The 20,643-nt window shown below is 35.6% G+C and overlaps 1 protein-coding gene across 17 annotated transcripts in view; it reads right to left on the reverse strand.

Annotated features, from left to right (window-relative positions):
- The window catches only part of MYCBP2 (MYC binding protein 2), a 200,961-nt gene that overhangs the window by 62,002 nt on the left and 118,316 nt on the right, over positions 1-20,643 (reverse strand). For 9 of the 17 annotated variants that reach the window (XM_054209207.1, XM_054209653.1, XM_054209124.1 and 6 more), the window contains 9 exons: positions 18,158-18,210; positions 16,706-16,878; positions 16,228-16,372; positions 14,379-14,591; positions 11,529-11,584; positions 10,993-11,108; positions 9,807-9,904; positions 5,544-5,660; positions 4,618-4,758 (listed from right to left, as the gene is read on the reverse strand). In XM_054209207.1, the coding sequence (XP_054065182.1) occupies positions 4,618-4,758; positions 5,544-5,660; positions 9,807-9,904; positions 10,993-11,108; positions 11,529-11,584; positions 14,379-14,591; positions 16,228-16,372; positions 16,706-16,878; positions 18,158-18,210 (1,112 nt within the window). The remainder of the gene's footprint in view (positions 1-4,617; positions 4,759-5,543; positions 5,661-9,806; positions 9,905-10,992; positions 11,109-11,528; positions 11,585-14,378; positions 14,592-16,227; positions 16,373-16,705; positions 16,879-18,157; positions 18,211-20,643) is intronic. The other 8 variants (XM_054209561.1, XM_054210085.1, XM_054209040.1 and 5 more) reach the window with 3 other exon arrangements.

Raw genomic sequence — 20,643 nt, forward strand, 5'->3', positions numbered from 1 at the left:
AAGTCTCAGAAATTAAAAAATTAAATATAAATTACTTTGTTTTGCCACCAAAATTTAGCAGACCATTAAGAAGCATTTAAAAATCTCAGTTATTATTATTTTTCAAAGCTAAGGCTTATCTTAAAACAACCATCTTGACATTTTACCCAACATAGCCTTACTCTCCAATTGCTTTCCATCACGCCTAAAATGATGGTAGAAATCTATTGTGAATGTCGTTCAATGCTTCCATAGAACATTTACCTTTCTGACGTTCTGTGATCAAACGCTGCAGCCTACATACTAATTTTGGTTCTTTTTCCACTGTAATAGTGTTTTGAAAAACTTGCAGTTTTTCAATGCTGTTTGCCTGTGGTGGTTGGGGACTGTAATAGTAAAACTGGGCAGTATGGTACAATATTCCCTATAAAGTTTCATATTTAAAATGAAGTAACCAAACCATGTTCAGAATATTATTTTTAAAAAGCCAAATTCCAGAGCTTAACCAAGATAAAATTCTATTTCTCCCTAGGGTGTACTGTTTTATGCTGTATGTACTATGTGTAATTGTGCATACATCACTGTCCCTATATATGTAACACCCTCTATCAGAACTTAACAAGTATTTTTTCAAAAACAGTTAACCCAGTCATAGAACCGTTTAGGTTGGAAGAGACCTTTACGATCATCAAGTCCAACCATTAACCAAACACTGCCAAGTGCCGCACTAAACCATGTCCCCAAGCACCACATCTACTCGCCTTTTCAATACCTTCAGGCATGGCAATTCCATTGCTTCCCTGGGCAGCCCGTTCCAATGTTTGATAACTCTTTCGGTGAAGAAATTTTTCCTAATATCCAATCTAAACCTCCCCTGGCACAACTTGAGGTCATTTCCTCTCATCCTAACGCTTGTTAATTAGGAGAAGAGACCAACTCTAACCTTCCTACACCCTCCTTTCAGGTAGCTGTAGAGCGCGATACAGTCTCCCCTCAGCCTCCTTTGCTCCAGGCTAAACAACCCCAGTTCCCTCAGCCGCTCCTCATGTCACAAGACAGAAGGAAAAGTAACTACCAGGGAAGGAAGCAGCTTATCCAAAACAACTATCTATTAAGACTCATACTCTTATCCAAAATCACCATATATTAAATTCATAGTCTCATAATCATATTACCGACAATGGATTGGATGCTCAATTTTAGATCAATGACTACATGGCAGCCCCTCATGAAAGGATTTGACTGTACAGCTTTTCTTAAGAAGGTAAATGACCACAGCTCAAATAAATAGTTCGGCAGCTACAATGGATCTATGCTTTCCTGTGATCATTTTTCTTTAAATATAATAGCTTTGATCAAAATATACAGAAATACTGTACTTAGAAGATCTAAGATACTCAATATTTGCATTATCATAAAATACATGGTTAAGGTCTACAAAGAAACGTAAAATGTAAATACAATACATATAGCAGGAGGACAAGAAGCTGAAAAATTTTACTTTTTTTTGTGTGTTCGCTGTTCTATTAATACAGTGATGAAACAGAAGAATTCAAGCTTTCTTTAAAAAAAGATACCTTCAATATATTTTACAAAATGTACTGAGAGATTTTATTTACTTAAGGGATGATTAGAAAAAGCCTGTATGCTTAAATGTGACAAAGTAATGTAATCAGAGTTGCCAAATCTGCACACTCGTAAGTTGAATAAAAACTGAGCATAATAAGAGTGATGTGACATTCATTTGAACAGGGACTACAATAACTAATTCAGTCACTTGATTTTCCGTTTGTATTTTCAGTCACGAAAGAAATGTCTTCCAGTCTATTTCCTTCTTCTGAAACCAATACTGGTAGAACAGCGTTGGATTCCAACAATCTTGTATATTAACACCTTTTTTCACTACATGCTGCTCATCATGTCATTCGGTTACCCAAATAAACAGAAAAGGATGCGCAGATATGGATTATTTCACAATTTTATCTACAGAACCTTTAGCATTTATTGCTTAATTGAACATCTTTTGCCACACAAATCCTTCACCCCTAGAAGACTGCATGATCGAATTTGAAAACTTAATAAAAATACAGTTCTTTTCATAGAACCATAGAATTATTTAGGTCGTAAAGGACCTATAAAAGTCATCTAGTTCAACCTCCCCTGCAACGAGCAGGCACATCATTTTCTTGGACAGTTTAGAGAAAGACAGACATATATTTTTGAATATTCTCCAATCAGTAATCACCTTAAAAGAGACTTTTATTTTAAAACTTTCCACCAAGAAAGCAGTATCACTTTAGCAAGGATTTAGCAGGAAAAAGAGTTTTAAGCTAAGTTACAAAAGTCAGGAGCTTACAAAAGAGTTTATTAAATTTCATGAAGTTGTGTGCTGCGTAACGCCATAATAGCATGCATTAAAGACTTAAGGCATTCAAAAGCAAGCCACTGAACCTTGTCTTTTGTTTTGTGGCCTTTAAGAAATGTCAGAGAACATTTTTTCCTTTTTCCTCTTATCATTATGAATCAAACCAATAAGTCTTAATGCTTAAATACGGTCACAGTGAAATTAAATAACTTCAGGACATGTTAAGCCCTTTCAAAAATTGGAAAATAAGAGACATGCAAAGAAACTTTCCATCTGAAACTAGCTCAAAATGCATCTCTTATTATACATAGCTCCATTGTTATAAGAGCTGCTTTTCTAAGACTTTTGCTTTGTTGCCCACTGGCTGCTTACTGATGAGAAGCTAAGAAAGCATGCGACTTTTACCTTGTGCCATTAAGGATGTAATAATAAGTGGTTAGTTAAAAGAAAATTAGTAATATCTACCAGCTCCTAATAGTTCAAACGGTATCAAAACTAATTCACAGCACTGTTTAAGAAAAAAAGATCTATAACATTTTATCAGAACTTTACAGAAGCATTTTGAGTGAAATGTATGATAATTAAATGCCATTTTTCGAATTTAATTGTACCTGACCTATTCAAATGAAATTTGAATTATCAAAATTATATTATCAAGATTGAATACTTGGTTTATTTATTTATGACAGCCATTTCCTTTCAAGCTTTTGTCAGGGAGCACAAGGTACATTCTTCTCTAGAAGTGTGTACTAGAGCCATTTGAAATGTGCCAACCAGTAGGCACTTGACTACTGTGCTCAAACCTTTTCCCCTCAGCAAGTAAAAAAGCATTAAGAATAGAAAAAATGAAATAAAATCTAACAAAATATAATATCCATCCAGGCTTACGATACTGCTGCATACAAATCTTGTTGTGTGAAAATACACTATAGCTATTTTCTAATGAGTATCAATTTCTAAGGCCAAAAATACAAGCCAGATTTTAAGCAAAGCTTATATTTTTGCAATTTTTTTCATATATTCTACAACAAACTGGATAAATATGCCACCATAGCATTTGAGTAACGGATGATTGAGTACAGCAATAATTTGCTTGCCAAATGCAATATTAAAGTACTTCCAAAAATACGTATTTCATTGAAAGAAACCTCCAAATAAGAGTTATATCGATGAATAATTTATAGACAAGAAGGTGAACAGGAAGAAGATCTAGTTGCATCATATAACAGTGTTTGCCAGAACGCGGGCTGCAGCCACAGGGGACTTATGAATTGCCAGATTTGGCTACTAGCAAACAGACCAGTTTCACTGGAACCGGGAATATCTCAGTTCTATGACTGGAAAACATGAACAGTGTGACACTACTGGTTGCAGGTGTTTAATTTGGCCAAATATTTGTTAACTGTCTTCAACTGTAGCAGCAGCTCACTCATATAAGAGAACAAATCAAATCTAAATAGCTGTATTAGCAATCAGATCTGGTTCTCACATTCTGCCCTGAAGAAACCAAGGTACCGTCTGCTTTGAGGAATGCGCAAAACCAGATGAGCCAGTAAGGCCTGCACTTTCATAAAATTTTTGAGAAACATTGGTTTAGATAATGTACTTTTTTCTTCCTGTGTTTTAAAACTTTTTTTAAACTGTATCTTGTTTACAGAAAAGGTGTAACCTTTGAACTGCGGTGATGGTGATCACCATTTAAGTTATCCAGATGAATTATGCTTACTCTTACTATATGTTCAGGGTTTTTTTTAAATCAGTCTTGATGCTCTGGGATTCTTTGATTAGCTAATAAATTGGTAACTCCAGGGTTCAGGTGTAAAACTCATAAAGAAAATATACAAAAACCAACAGAGCCTAAAGAACTTTTCAAGTTTTTTTTTAACAAGCCTCAATGACACTGATTCACTGCAGGCTGCAAGCCTCTTCTGAAATCACAGCATCAGCTACTTTACGGACAAGACACCTTGAATCAGAAATACCTGGTGCAGACCACATTCTAATATGATTATATTTTTGCACACTGTCATAACGGTCCTTGCACTTTTGCTTCTCTTCTGGGAGAAGATGATTCAACATAAAAAAACCTCATACCTTTCTACACTCCACCCTCATTACACAATAGCCCTCAAAAATGCAAACACATACAAGGTAGTATTTGATAATTAAAATATCGTTTACCTCAGGACTTATTTGCAGCCTTAATTAAAGAAAGTCTTGTAATGAGGATAGAGTGTACTTTTGGATATTTTTCAAAGGCACCTTTTACTTACGTCAACAGGTACCAGAAGGCTCTTGCCAAGATGTTGGTTAAAAGAGAGACACCAGGCTTCAGTGTAACCATTCATGTTAGGAACATACTTCTTTATTGTCTCATCATTCAGCCTCAGCCAAACACCATCATCATTGTGGATCTATGGGAAACAAGCAACAAAAACGAGCCATGCCCTCCTGTAACTGTTCCGTAGCTAGTAAGGATTAACAGACTTCAGACAAACAGACAACAGTAGCAAGGAAGTAATAATGATCTTCACACTATGCTGATAGAACGTAAGAAGAGGTGAAGAGAAATACTGGCAAAATCAGGATTTCAAAGCAATGGGAGGCGTATCTTTTTAGAAGCAAGGTGCAAAGATAAATTTAAATCAGATCATGCAATAGTAAGAGTTGTTTTGATCGGAAAGAGGAAAGAAAGCCAAGCCTTCATAAGCTTCTTAAGTTCCCCATATTTCCCATATTTCCACTGCTGATATAACTTAGTAAATTGCAAAAATATTCCTTGTATATGAAGTTATATTGTAAGAAAAATACATGCATAGTAGTCTAAAACACTAGTGATCTTTCATAAGTGTAAGTGGAAAGATGAAAATGACACCTACATCTGAATTTTTGTGTAGAGTTGAAATAGTAAGTCATGAACAGCTAAATCCTTAGAGATATTATTATAAGATGAGCTCTAGGAATTTTGTTTCCTCATATTAGAGTCTCAAAAGTTTGTTATACAGGTTTTCAAGTAAGTAAATTAAAAGGAAATGACAGCTTGAAAAACTAAATTAGTAAATATTTAGATTTTTGCAATTTATACTCTTACATTCTTAAGTTGTATATGTCAACATCTAAACATCAAAAAAAAACATTATTTGCATGAATTAACTTTACATCTTAGCCCAATTTTCAACAGAAATGTCTTATTAATTACCTCGTCAATGAAAGTGATGGATCCATTGACTTTCACTATGCCTATTTGCTCACTCTGAAGGGAAGGGTGGCTACGGATACGAAGCCCTGCACTGTCCTTGGCCACAAATTTGCGAACCTAAGAGAAGCAAAGGAAGACAGTAAGGAAGAAAAAATTGGAACAGAGCTCTCAAAGAGTAAAAAAGAAATAGGTTTAACAGATTCTGAAATGCTAGTGACAAGATGGCAGTTTTAGAGTTACAGTTTGTTGCTAGTTTCCCATGGCTGCTGTGTGTAACTTCACTTTTTTACTATAACAAATAAAATCATAAAGTTCCAGAAAACCTTAAAAGTGCATTGATTCAGTCTTGGAAAGATCTCTGCTACACCACACAATATTCAGTACAAGCTTCTGATTCTTTGAACTGCTCCCCCCCATTTTACTTATTCTTGCAAGTTTCAAGAGGTTTACCTTTTCAAATTTAGTATTTGCAGTAACTGATCAACCTGGGATTACCGGTTCTCATTTGTACTACCATAACATCTTGTTTTGTCAGTTTTTTGGCCAAAGTTGGATATTTTCCCTAGCTAAAGAGTTTAAATAGCCATTTAAAAATAGAAAAAGAACGTATCTTTCTACTGCTTTTTTTTTTTTTTTTTCAAATAGCTATTTCAACAGTTTCTCCCTTTTTCATAGGAAGGTTAGATCAGGTGCTCCTTGTTACTAGTTTGATTTACTACAGCCCCCAAAATCTCCCAGTTACTATTCACTATCATGTTTTCACCATTTAAACACATTATCGGGCAACTGTCCCATAGAGAACAAACATAAGCCATCCTTTTGGTCTCTGGTTTAAGAAGCGCATATATTCTATGCATGCGGTATAAAACCTTCTTCTTGGAAGGTTATTTTCAAACTTCACACATAAAACTGAAAAGAAGTATCAACTGAAGTATGGACTTAAGCTTTAACTTAACTTCAACACAGAATGATATGGAAAGAATAAACTCAGGAAAAGGTAGGTAATGAAAAGTAACAGCTAAGCGCATGAATTCATTATTTTTTTTCCTAAAGAAACGATTCATTTTAAGAAATTACATTCATTTTAAGGCTAATTTAAAACCAAAACAGAAGCATGTAACGGATTTCAAATGTAAATGACTCCAAAATGTGCAAGGTTTTGCTTACTAACAATGCTGTTACTCCAAGGATTTAGATTTCTCTCAACAGGCAAAACTAAGACTTCCAAGGTCCATGTGAAAATATGAGGCTGAATCACTGCTGACGGCACTCTCAACATAAGACAAGCCTATAAACAAAGCCTTGCAAATTATGGGTCCCTGCATTATTACCCCAAAACGTTACTTCAGAAAATCATGATGGGCTGGCTAGAACTTTGATTAAAAACGTGAATTTAGAGGAAGAACTCACACTCAAGATCTGGATACGCGAAGGGCTGGAAAGAGCATTTTTCCCCTTTGCAGCAGCTAACTAGCTAACAGAAAACGTCAAGCTGTAGCTACAAATTGTTTAGGGGTCAGATCCGCTGACAGACAATACAAGAGGAAACGGATGAAAGGTTCTCTAGGGCTCATTTCTGACTGTCATGAAAAACTTAATTGTCTGAGTCTTCTTTCTGTTACAGCACCTCTTTGCTTGGACTATTTCTCTATGGCACAATCGTTCAGTAACTGTCCTGTAACACCCTCAGAGTCAGTTCCTCCACGGAGCTCACACAAACTGGACTCCGACTAAAAGAAGTGGCTAATGCAGAAAGGCATAGCAATTAACCTGTCCTTCTCCCTTACAGCACACGGCAGTTTTCAAGAGCTTTGTCGCTGTGCCTTCTTATTTGGTGAATCTGAAAAGAGGGACACCCGGCAGCACAGAAAGGTGTGTCATACAGGACAAAGCAACCTTAACAAGGGGGTTATAACCTTCTGTGAAGGGATGCAAAAAACCACTCCCTGCACAGAGATTTTTGGATGTGGTCGGGTTGTTTTTGCAATTGGTGCTAGCTACTTGGTTCAGTTACGTGAGGACAGGAGAAACAGTCAAAACATGTTAGTGACCAATCATTCTGGCACCAGTTTTGCACCTTCCAACTCAGCTGAATTTCTTTTGGTTGGTTCAACTACTCTGAATTACATTACTTAGCTTGAAAGATAAATGTTTCCCTCAATAGGATGTGGAATAGAATTTCCTGCAAATTAGTTAATCTAAGCTTTACAAACAATGAGGAGGCAGCAGTGATGGCTCATATAGTCCAGGCTGACTACAGATCACTATGATAACCTCCTTTAACAACCTGGATGGACAGGAAAACCAGATTTTATCTGTCTTCAGATAACAGAATGAAGAAATCAATACAAAATCATAATTATAGTATCCATTTTCAACTTGCAATTCAAGTAAGGTTTGAATACAAAAATTTGGTGTTTCTAGTTGAGAACAGATCACCACTGAGCAAGCACTGTTAGTGTCCTTTGGTTATAACTATCTGAAATTTCAGACTGACAAAGAAGAGGAAGAAGCTTCTAGAGCTCAATTAAGTACTTTTTGTCAACAAAATACAATTTGGTAATATTGGACTGTCTCTGACTGATAACATGTCTAAGCCATGATCTTGGCTTCAAAAGCATGGAGCACAGTGCAGTAATTTAATTACCTTTCTGTATTATTTATAATTCTGCTGTTCATACACAAAGAATTATTCTAACCTGGTTTGCTATGTGCAAGAGGCCTAGTGTATTTTTGCAGCAGGCTCTACAGACACTATATACAGGACGGAAAGATGGTTCCTCTTTCAAAGAGACTACACTTGGAACAAGAAGCAAAACATGAAAGTAGAACAACACAGGGAGGTGATTAAACACTAAGTACTGCCTCGGAACACCATAGGCTTAAATTTTGCCAAGTATTTTTAACTGTCATGAAGACTGTTACTTAACAAAATGTAGCTACTATGTATGAACCAGTCACCTCAATTCCCACTGTAATAACTGAAAAGACAGACAACACTTCCATCCAGCAATTTATCTCATCTTAGACCAGATGTGTCTCTCACTTTGGTGACAGTAAACAACACATGTGATTATCATCTTGGATGGAGATATTAAGTTCTGCGAGATGCATCTCACCCAGTAGGAACTGGAATTAAGACTGGAATTTTAATTAAGATAATGAAGTAACCAAGAAGTCTTCCTTCCAAGAGAAGGGATAAAGCCTGGAAGTATTTTTTGGAAAAAAAATAAAATAAAATGCAATAAGGGATAAAAAAAATTGTGTGGTAACTAAAGGTAAATTTATTATTTTTATTTTGAGGTGTGGGTGCAGGGTGAAGAATCCTGTTAGTGGCAGAAGCAGACACTGGATGCATTTACAGACTGGGGAATGGTACAACAAAGTTCCTGCCTCTAGATTATCCAGAAAGTTGGAAACCAAATAAACCAGGACACGCTGTATAGGTAAGAAGTTAGCATACACCTGATCCTTTTTGCAACCATGCATTTCTTAGACAACTTTGCAGTTGTAGTAAGACAGAGAAGGATAACCTTGTGGTATTTCAGAATTCCACATCTTTAAATACAGGTTTATTCCATGAAAAAAAGATTCAGTGCCTCATTTAATACCCCTTCCCTTCGTATCTAAAAGGAACTGGAATATGGTACCCTTGTGTGCGCATTTTCCTTATAGCACTGCCACACCACCTTTTAGCTTACTTCTGTTATTTGTGTCTACTTTAGTCCTTCAGGATAGAATGATAAAGTGAAATGACGAAGTCAAAAGCTACAGAAAGGATGACTTTTAAAAATAAAATAATGATATTCTAAGAAAGGAAAATATCACTAAAGAAATTAATTTTGGATTTTATATTGACTGAAGAAATATTTATCACAAAACAAACAAAATCTTTGTAAAGCCCTTCGTACAATTAATTTCAGAGTACAATTTCAAAGAAAAAGAACTAATAATAGTGCAGAACACAGTCTGTGGCTTTCATAATGGCTGCACAATGTTTGTGTGACAAGCCAAGACTAAGGGAGTTTCTGTAGAACTTCTAACAGTTTTATTAATGGATAGGCAAACAGAAAATGGAATTAATATCTTTCACATTATCCAGTATATTAATTTCATTCCATTCAGCACATTAAAGTCATTTGCAAATATCATTAAGTCCTGCACCACTATAACATGATAAAGTATGTATTGAACAACAATGAAATCCCACCCAAATATAACTATCTGGGCTTTTTTTTTTTTTTTTTTTTCAATTCTCCAAACCTTGTTTGGCTGAGGCTCTGCTTTTGGTTTAATAAGTTGTGTTCCAGGAGGTATCATTCCCTTTGGAGGATCTTTTACTTTCACTTCTAGTCCAGCATCTATAAACAAACAAAGACTAAGGTTTAAAAAAACATAAACGTAAGGGGATATATCAGTCAAACAATAACTACAGTTTATCTGTGCTAAAACTCAGGGTAGGCAAAATAACCACTCACTTATCTGTCTGCCTTAAACAACACTTGTGGTTGCTTCATAGTGCAAAGTATTACTTTCTCAACATTTGTATCTTCACACATGTGTAACTACAGATATATAATTTCACGTTGTTAATAGATATCTGTCATACCTTGAGTACACAGCGCTATTAGGTAATTTTGTATCCTAACGGCATATATAGAAGTACGTTTCAAGGAATGGTGAACACAGAGTTAAGTGTTTGAGGGGTGCAAGTAAAAGCTCTTGGGGAAGCAATAGCTTATGCTTGCTGTACTGCTGCAGATGCTAACCACAAATCGTAAGGAATAGATAACAGCTTCTCAATCCAAGTTACACTACCAGAAAAGTGACAATTCAGGATACAGACATTTTTTGACGGGGCAATCTTTCCATGGTATACTACAGTATCTTATACTGTAGTCCCTAGGACCAGCAAGACAGCTAAAATACAACTAAAAATAGCAAGGAAGAAACTCAAAGCATTTAAAATTTGTACAAATAACTGAAACTTAGGGTAGAGTTTCAATTAACAGTACACTTTCTCAGTTTTCCACAGAAGAAATGATATTATTTACTCCTGAATGGTCAGGAACAATTTTCCCTTTTTATGGGTTCTTCGGTGGTTGTTTTTTTTTTTTTTCCTTAAATTATACATCTCTGTCACTGAAACAAGACATTTTTCTTGCAACATTGAGAGCAGAGAATAAGAAACTCTCTTCATCTTGTAGTCCAACCACATTATAAATGCATGATTTGCCCAATCTATTCTTATTTCAAGGAGAGAATAGCTGTGGTCTTTTTTTCTTTTGAGAAATAAGAGGGAATTAGATAGGAAGCTTCTGAACCAAAACTTGGGTGCCAGATTTTGCTATGAACTTCAATACTAAATCTTATGAGCACCAAAACATTTACTGATATACAAACTCCATCTAATACAAATCTCTGCTTAAGTATAGTGAAAATTAAGTACCTATTTCAATGCCATCTATAGTAACATGGATGGTATAGAGACCAACAGCTCCAGGAGTCCAGTTTGCACAGTATGTACCATCGTTATTGACTCTGATCAACATGTTTTCACTGGGTCTAGGCATAAATAAAACAAATAAAATCATTAAACAATCACTGTCATCTTGAAAATTGTTTGTAATAGTTTGGAAATTTCTTTTTTTCTTTTTTATCAGATCATCTAAGTACCATTTTCCACCCATCCAATGTATTACTCAGAAGTTATAAACCTCTATACCACATTTATTTATAGCAAATGATGAAAGAACACATTCAAAAAGTAGGTAATGCACATAAGGAATCAACATTAAAACAACTAAGAACGAAAGATTTTAAACAGAATCTTTAAACTTAAGAAAACAAAGTATCACAATTTTTGTAATGTTTCCATCTTTAGACAAGATTATTTGGCAGTAAAGGGTTGTGACTCGGTGTAAGCAGAAGTGACAGGACACATTAGTTTTAGTCCCTATTAAAAAGTAATTCTTTGACATTTACCTCTTTGGTGTTGGTGAAGCAAAGCGTAATTCTTCAAAAGAATAACTTTCATATGCCTATAAGCAGGTGAAATTCAACAAACATATAATCAACAGTTATCGATTATACTTAATTCACGAATAAAAGAGAGAGTATTTTCTCAAAGAACATACTAATCTAATTTTACACTCACCAGAAGCACTGGGCATGGAACCAGAAACCAATTCCAAAAAACAGAAAGAGAAACAGACACACGTATATACATACATGAAACAAGTATCTTCGCTTTCCCTTTAAATTGCACTAATTTAGATAATAAGGATACTTATTGTTAACAAAAGCTTTGTTCACAGTCAAGTATATGAATCTCTTCCAATCTCACTTGCATAAAACCCCTTTGAATAATTTTAAAAATCTAGATTTCAACTTCCTTGTAGGCACGAATATCTACATAGTATCTAAGGGACACAGGACCATGATTATTTAAGTCAATTTAAGTCTGTCCTGGCATGATATCACCATATTGCTCTCATAATTCTGCATACCGTAAAAGTATACAACAATTTCTGTTGGAAGGGACTTCCGGCGGTAAATGGAGTTCACCCCCCTGCTCAAAGTAGAGCCACCCTCAAAAATTACATCCGACTTTCAAATTAGGTGAGTTTGTTCAGGGGTGCATCCAGTCAAGTTTTGAGTATCCCCACTGTCAGAGATTCCACAGCTTCTCTGGGCAGCCTGTTCCGGCTGTTTGACAACTCTCATTGTAATTTTTTTCCTCCTAATATGTAACTGGAATTTCCTGGTTACATCAGCAAGAGTATCTGTGGGCTCTGTGGGCTGCAACGGTTGCCGAGTTACCAGATTCCCATATTAAACCAGAAAAAAAAAAACAAAAAACAAAACCAAAACCAACAACCAGGGGGAAAAGAGGTGGGATAAGAACATTTGAACATACATGCAGATCAGCAATATTGGGTCTCTATTCAAGATGTGGGTTTGGTCCTCCGAATCTGTCAATTTATTGTCATGAGGTGAGAAGCTACAGTTTCTAATCATGGATGTTTCTGTCAAGTACTGATACAATATGCAGGCTGGTATAAAATGAAGAGGTGGGGGACATCTGCGTTTTACACTGAAATAAGTGTGGTAAGTAACGCAGGGAGGGAAGTACAAGAGAATTTTTACACTTTCTTGAATCAGTACAGCTGTTAGTAAGCTAGTCAAGAACAGCAGGTGACACATCTGCATTTCCCACAATGTCAGACAGTCCTTAATTTAAGCAGCAAAATACCAGCTCTCTTCAGAATAAAACAAACAAACAAAAGGAGGAGTTAAAGTTTCGGATGGAAAACACTTAATCTGTTAGGAACCTCTGGGAGATTCCCCAAGAAGTTGTTAAATGTAAAAGTCAAGAATGTTTCAAAAAGCAGAGAGACTTTTTATATTTTGTCTTGGTTTGTTTCTTTTACTTTTTCACTTTTATCTTTACAAACATTTGTACTGCTATTATCTGCTAAGATGACTTTAAATGAATGCTTGCATTTTTGCTTTATCTTGGCCTGATTCAAGTTCAAATTTATTACAAGTTAACTAGCTAACATCAAGCATTCCTCACTCAAAGGGTCCATCAAATCTAGAGCTTAATTTCTGGACGCCTTGACTTGCTTCACAGTCAGTTACTCCTGAGTATCTAATGTGTTGTGAGGTGTGTCACTGAAACACCTGTGTGAGCAGGTCTAACACCAATTACTGGAAAAGAAGCAGCAGGCGCCTGTCAAATCAAAAGTCCCATCTGGCTTCCTACTTTGAATAAATAATGTATTTCCTGCTCCCCCTCAAGTCACTGGTAAAAATACCAAGCAGCATCAAGCCAAGAAGTGATCTTTGCAGTACCCCAAGTGAAAAAAAACAACAGCGAAACAAGCAAATCACACTTGTCTCCTTGATATACACGCCCTAGTTCTAATTTTTTTTTCAGACATGTGATTTAACAAGTTTTTAAACTATTTGTTGTACATCATATATATTTCATAGCTCCTACGTTGATCAATTAAGACATTATTTAGTAGCCCATTGCACTATTTACACACAGCTACTGCAGCACTATCCTCTCTAGAAAACAACCCTGTATACTCTAAAAGATGCTAGCTTGCTGATTCTCCCCCCATAAGTCCATATCGGTTATACTAAGTATTATCCTGCTCTATGTCCTGATTAATCATGTCATATTACGTTGTCTAACCGCTAGTTATACACATCATGTCACTTCTCCTAACTGGGTCAATATGTTATGCATATGTAAATATATTGCGGGTTCTAAAATATACTCAAATCAATACTAACTGTTCGGTTTTCACCTCTTTAAAAGCTGTTGCTGGCAAAGTCTCTGAGCTGATGCATCTGACTGGCCAATTTCAACAGATGTTGTTTAATATTGATGCATTGATACGCAACTCATTTATATGTTCTTTTTACTATGTTGAGCTCCTATTTTTTCCCCTATGGTCACTAGTTAGAGTTTTTAATATAGATTCACCACAACACTCCAACTCTATATGGATACGCTGGTTTCACTTCCTCTCCACCATTTCGATGGCTGTTTTCATTTCTCCTGAGTGACTCAGACTACTTTGTTAATCTGCCTAATCAAAATCAAAGATAACTTTTATTTTTAAATACCAATCCAGCAATTGGCCCTTTTGATGCACCGAGTTTTCTGCTGAAGTTAAATATAATGAAAGTAATTTGTAATCAACGTATTTTTAGATTGTGACCAAACTGAAATATACTTTTTTCCTTCTCCTTTGCATACCTTTACACACTTTGAATGCTGAATTGAATAGTTACATAGCTAAAATGACAGCAATTTACCTTCATCATTGTAATAGCAATATATCGAGCTTCTTTTACTATCATTGGCTCATAGGAGGAGTCAAGCTTTGGCGAAGGAAGCCCTCCAAAGGTCATATCACTGATAGGGGAAGCAGCTGTTGCAGGACTCCCCGGTATCCGTTGTACCTTTTTAACCTGTTCTTGTTGCAAAGATGTTTTTTTCTGAGAAACAGGAATAGCTTTGACTTCTACCTGCAATAAGACATGGAATACAGAAGATGATTTAGGGAGAACACACACACATTCATTTAGATCTGAAAAATGTAAATGTACAGGAGGGAAGCACCCAATTGACTTTGCACACGATCGGCAAAGGTCAGTGTCAGTTCTGCCAGTCCCAGAGCACTCCCTGGGAAGCAGCACGCAGCCTGGTACACCTAGCTAGGTTTTCCCACAACAGAAAATGCTCGAAGTAGGGAATAGAGCCTTCCAAATGAGTGCACAGGTTTCAGAGTGAGTCATTAGAGACTGCTTGATCCGGATCAGCAGCAGCCGGGTTGGATCTTGGCTGGCTCTGTCACCTTAATACATCAGCACATTTAACACATATTTCACCTGACTTCCCGCCCCAGAGACCTGCCTTAGTGCAGGTAACAGAGTCAGTTGAATTTAAGTTTTCCAGATAGTCTGTTCTTCCTCAGAAAATAAGTTGACTCACTACTCATCCTAAATCTGCAATAAAATGCATTTAATTGCTGTTGATTTCATATGCTGTTTTAATTTACTAGAAGTCACATCAGCACATTGCACACTGAATGAGTCCAACAGAATGATTAAATTGAATTAAGATTTATTACTTTAATACATTCAGGAAGAAAAACAGTAATTAAACAAGAAATCCAGCAACAATTTTGATGTGTGTATTTTGACATAACCTTTTCCTCATAGAGTAAAATCACTACTTAAAAGTTTCCTACTTCCTTTGTCACACATTCAAGTCAGTAACCACACATTTTAATTGCAATCAAGCTGTGTTTGTGACTGATTCTTGTGTTACTGTTGTAGACGCACAGTTCATTAATGCATTTATAGCTAAGGTAACTGTAAGATAACTCGCGATTATTACATCCTATACAAAGAACAGATTCACCTACTTCACCTACTTTTGGGCTTAAACAAAAGCAAGTCTTGAAAATATTTGTACTACTCCTGAGTAATAGTGAAAACAGACGTAAACTAATTTATTAAATCCATTTTGTCTTCAATTTGTTTTGTTTGTGTGCTTTGCTACTTCAAATGAAGCAGCCAACTTTTATACACATCGGATTTACTCCAAAGCCTGCAAGGGTTTTCCAGTTCTAGCTGAGGCTATCATGAATACTCTCTTTCCAGTCCTTTAACAACAACAAAAAACCAACCAGCCAACCAATACTACAGGAACTTTCAAATATTAAAACCAGAAAAGGAGGAAGTGCTATTCTAGTCTAAAATAAAGTGACTATGAAATGGTCCAATAGTGTGCTTCTGATTCTTTTTTCCATCACATTTATTCAGTTTAAAATTTATAATACTCTTTCCTGGCTTAAAAGTTAAAAAATAGATTCTTGTCACCTTACATATCATCTCCTTCAAACATCATCTACAACTGATTATTTCCACATGCTACACGTGTGTAGCTCATTACAGAAAAGCTATAAATTGCATAAAACGGTGTTGGCATAATATAGAATTTGATAATTTTGTGGATTTAGAGGTCAGAAAGTCTGACTAAACTGAATTTACAAATGCCACTTTCTGCCCTATACAGGAGTATTCGGTGGAATATCTACAACAAATACTAAAAGAAGGCATGATGAAGTATAAGAACAGCCAAGATGACAACAATTACCTTCATATTAGGAACATGAACAACATCCCCATACTGGTCTTTTGTTTGTACTGTAATGACAGTTGGCCAACCACATCGAATGTCATCCTTATTCAAAATCAATGATGTTTTTTGAGGATCAGCATATGAATCTGGCTGAAGCCACCTGGAGCAAAGACAAAAACTTAATATTAAAATCTCTTACAGGCCCCCGAAAAATAAATTTGTACTCTGTACAAACATGACTTCCAGCTAAGAAAGGATGCAGAAGGTCTGAATGCTTAAATGCTTTTACCTAATATATTAATAGAAACAATACAGTCAAATAGTTTTACTTAAATAATATTTGATTCAACTATTAAAGTTCTATAGCTAGCTGTATAGACAAGTAGCAGTGCACAGGTTTTGAATAACTAAATATTTTCTATTTTGTTGCAAACCTTGAAACATTACAACTACGAAGTAATGGTTTTATTCATGCAGCACACTAATTTTTTACCTTGCAAGTCGTCCACCACTTGATCCTGGTACACAAGCAATGAAATCCTCCAGAAATGACTGCTCATTGCTTTGTACCTGCAGTGGAAGATTTCCTTCAAGAGCTTCCAAAATGGTTGGTGAGTGAGATAGTGCCAAGCCTTTCCCAAGAATGCCGGAGTGAGATTTGCACACCTTTTTTTTTGCAGGGGTTGGGGATGAAAGGACAGAGACAAAACAGTTTTTCAGTATCTTAGACACTTTCCCATAATGTGACACAACTGGCATAGATATTTTGGGCACTGAAAACCGTTCAAGTAGGAGGCAAGTGGATAAACTTCAGTCTGATGAAAGTTTTAAAAAAAGTCAGTTCAGTCTATAAAACAATAATTTATGTCATACGAGATTAAAAGAGCTCGAGTTGAGAGAGAATTTCTGGAAGAAAGAGTAAGGTAACATGAACTTCCATGTTAACAGTATCCTAAACTGCTGAATTGTGATCAGGAGAAGAATGAAGAAAGCCATTCTGGAAGTGTGACCAATGAGCATGTTCCAAAAGAAAATAAAAGGCTAAAGATATAATTTATGGAAAGGAAGATCTGTTAAACAAGATATTTTAGGTGAGACAAAGTAAAAGACATCCTTTCTTTGCAAGAAAGGAAGGAAGGTAGAAAGATGCAAAAAATATTTAACAGGACTAAAAGTAAAACTGAATCTACTACTCGCATGCACACGCCTAGCTCACGTTTTGAATTAGAATGGAGTGGGTCCAAGAACAGATTGCTGAAAAAATATAAATATGTATTTCTTCCAAGGAACATCTGATTCCTCCTAGACAGTTTCTGTTTACTGTTCTGTCAGCTGAGGCCTATGCAATGGTGTCATACTGTAGCACTGATACATTTTTCCAGCAAGTACTGTGACAACTAAATTTCAAAACAGTTGCCCTACAGATAATTAGGAAAGAGACACAGAATGTGAGAACTCCTTTTTCACTGTGCATCATCAGCTAGGGGATATAACTAGGGAGCTACTCACCAGCATTAGCACGCATCACAAGAACCAACGATCAATCCAGAACCAACTACAATCATATTATTTGGGATTTGATAAGTGTTACTGTTCAACTGAAAAAGTGATTTTATTTCTGCAACTACAAAGACGTGCAGGATTAATTTTGGTAACATCTCAAATTTGTTAAATTACACAACCTGAGCCAGACATATATTTTGAAGTATATTTGGTCATCTAACTGCGATATTTTACGCATTTTTTTCTAAGCAGATTTATTTTAAAAGAAGATTTAATGTAAACCCTAAACTTGCATAAGACTCTCTTAAACTATTTTATAAAAAGCCAGATTCCCTTCTACTATAAAAACCTTACAAATTATTTTCTTCCATAGCAGTCAAAAAGTTTCATTGCAATTATGTGCTGAAGCATGTTGCAATGGAAAAAAAAAGCAGCGGTGTACCTGTAAAGCAGCCTCTTCAAGAATCTCAAGATCTTCTTCAAATTCATTACCTGCTGTAAAAATAGAACTTATTTTCACAACAACAAATGAACTTATTTTTCGTAACAATAATATTGAAATTTAGCTACACATGATGGAATGCAAAATTCAATTCCGTTTGGTGAAGCCTTTTATATTAAAAAAAAAAATAATGTAAGTTTGCAAGATGATGTGTAACATTTTTTAACCAGCAGTTGAAAGATTAATATTTTCAAGTAACACAGTAAACATGCAGTACTGTGTAGCTCAGTGCACAGGCAAATAAACAATGTACATTACACAAAAGAAAAAATTTGGTACTTGTCTTCTTGTCTCCAAGACAGTATGTATGGCAAATCTTTGGATGTGACTAGATACTTCCAGAAAAAGATTTTGGGAGGTCAAGATGGTTTCTGGGAAGCAGGACGTACAAGTATGCACCAGCTGCTCCCTTTTAAGAACTTACCATAGTAACAGTATTTGAAAACCTGATAAACACTGCATACTTTTGTAAATTACGATTCCTCCTAAAACATAAAACTCAAATACATTCTATTATACAATATTTCTTTCTCACAAATGCAACTCAGAAGTCTGATTCCAGGGTGACCAGAATTGCCAAACACAGTCTTTTAACAGAAAAGAAAAGTAAAACAGATAAGGTTACCATATTTCTATTCTCTCACAAAAACATGTCAGGCAATTCTACTAGTAAGAAGAGAGAAAGAGAAATGACAAGAATCAAGTCCTAAGGTATTTTTAAAATTCAAAGAAATTAAGATATATAAAAGCTCTGCTCTCAGAAATAACTTCTATCAAATTTGAAACAATTAGTAAGTAATAATGTTAAATACACAAATCAATTCCACATTGCTGTTTAAGTGAGATCTTGGTCAGAGACAAGACCTCTCTCTTGGGAAGAAGTACGTTATATTTGAATCTTGGAAAGACGGCAAGGAGGAAGTGTGACCTTTTGAACGTGACAACTCAAATAGTATTTGGGTGTACTTTCAAAGATAAAGTTTTCCTAATGCATGAAGGAATCACTGTCTGGCTCATCTTCCTTTGGAGTAAAAAAGGCAAAAAGCCTTTTTGATGTCCTTTCAAAACACTTTTTTTCCTAATGGTTCTAGAGAAATACTTATATGAGTATTTGGCCACTTGTATACAGAATATACGCACTATAACAGTTATTAAAAAGCAAGGTCTTTGTGAAGGACAACCTAAAGTCAATAGACCAAGATAAATCATGCAAATAAAGTTGAAGACGGAAGGGTCGTGCAAGGATGCCAGTAACAACTCTTAACTCTGATCTAAAGTCAGTTGAATCATTCTATTTTCCTTGACAGAAAGTTTCCAGACAAATCTTTTTTTTTTTTTTATTCCTATGATGCCCTTTGCATAACCTTCCACAAAAGTATGTGCTAAGAATTTTCAACCATGTGTTTCCAATTTCCTTTTCTTAAAATTCTGCCACATTCATGAAGTTTCTTGTCTTCATTGAAATTGCCAGGTTTTAAGAGCATATAGTTGGATCCAGAGCTCTAAAAAGTATCTGGAGCAGGATTTACTTCCCCTACTTTGGGGCAGTGAAGCATGAGATAATGAGCTCAGGACTTAGATATTACAAGATAGCTTTACAGCAAATGGAGGAGAAACAGGCTCCCCCTTTGGGTGATTAATTTCATTTTTCTCACAACTTCATCTTCGGATGACATGAACTATCCTCCCAAGATGTCTACATTAACTCTAAAAGAAGGTTAGAGCTACTAGCTTAGATGTAGATGCCTAACTTCTAAATGCCAGAGTTTGGGCATTGTAAGTTAAGTTGCTAAATCTTTTCTGGAGTGAGCTTTTTTCTTAGATTACTTTCTTTAGCCTGTATATATCCACACGCGGAACAAAGTTAAAATTGTAGAAATTATAAAATAAAGTATGAAAAGTCTAACACAAAGGGCCGCCTTGTGTTTATGCATTACAAGACAGTCTTTTATAAGATTATAGAGGTTCTTCTTAAAGGAAACTCCATTCCACAAATAAGATACTGCTTTGCAGATGAGCGATGGCAATAATAGGGTATTTTTAAGACACCATTTCACTTGCAGCAAAAGGTAGAAAATACATCATCTAGAACACAGAAAAAGGACAAGTAGTCTAAGTCATTTAAACGTTGGTCTAGAAAACCACATTTTGCCTCTTTTCCTACCACAGTGTTTTTATGAAACACCAAGCAAAACACTCAAGCAAAGCAAAATTACAGACAATTGAAATCCATCTTTCAAAGCCTGCACGGTGGTTTACATCCGCAAACACTACCACTGCTACCTATAATTCATCAGTTTTGTTTATTCAGAGGGTCCAGAGGTCTTATAGAGAAACAATACACATTCACGATGCCTGTTTGACATTAGCTTTCTAATATTATCAGTAATACTGCCTGACTTGGCTGAAGTCCTTGAGTTGGTGTT

Source organism: Rissa tridactyla, chromosome 1, assembly GCF_028500815.1.
Source record: "Rissa tridactyla isolate bRisTri1 chromosome 1, bRisTri1.patW.cur.20221130, whole genome shotgun sequence".
NCBI lineage: Eukaryota > Metazoa > Chordata > Aves > Charadriiformes > Laridae > Rissa > Rissa tridactyla.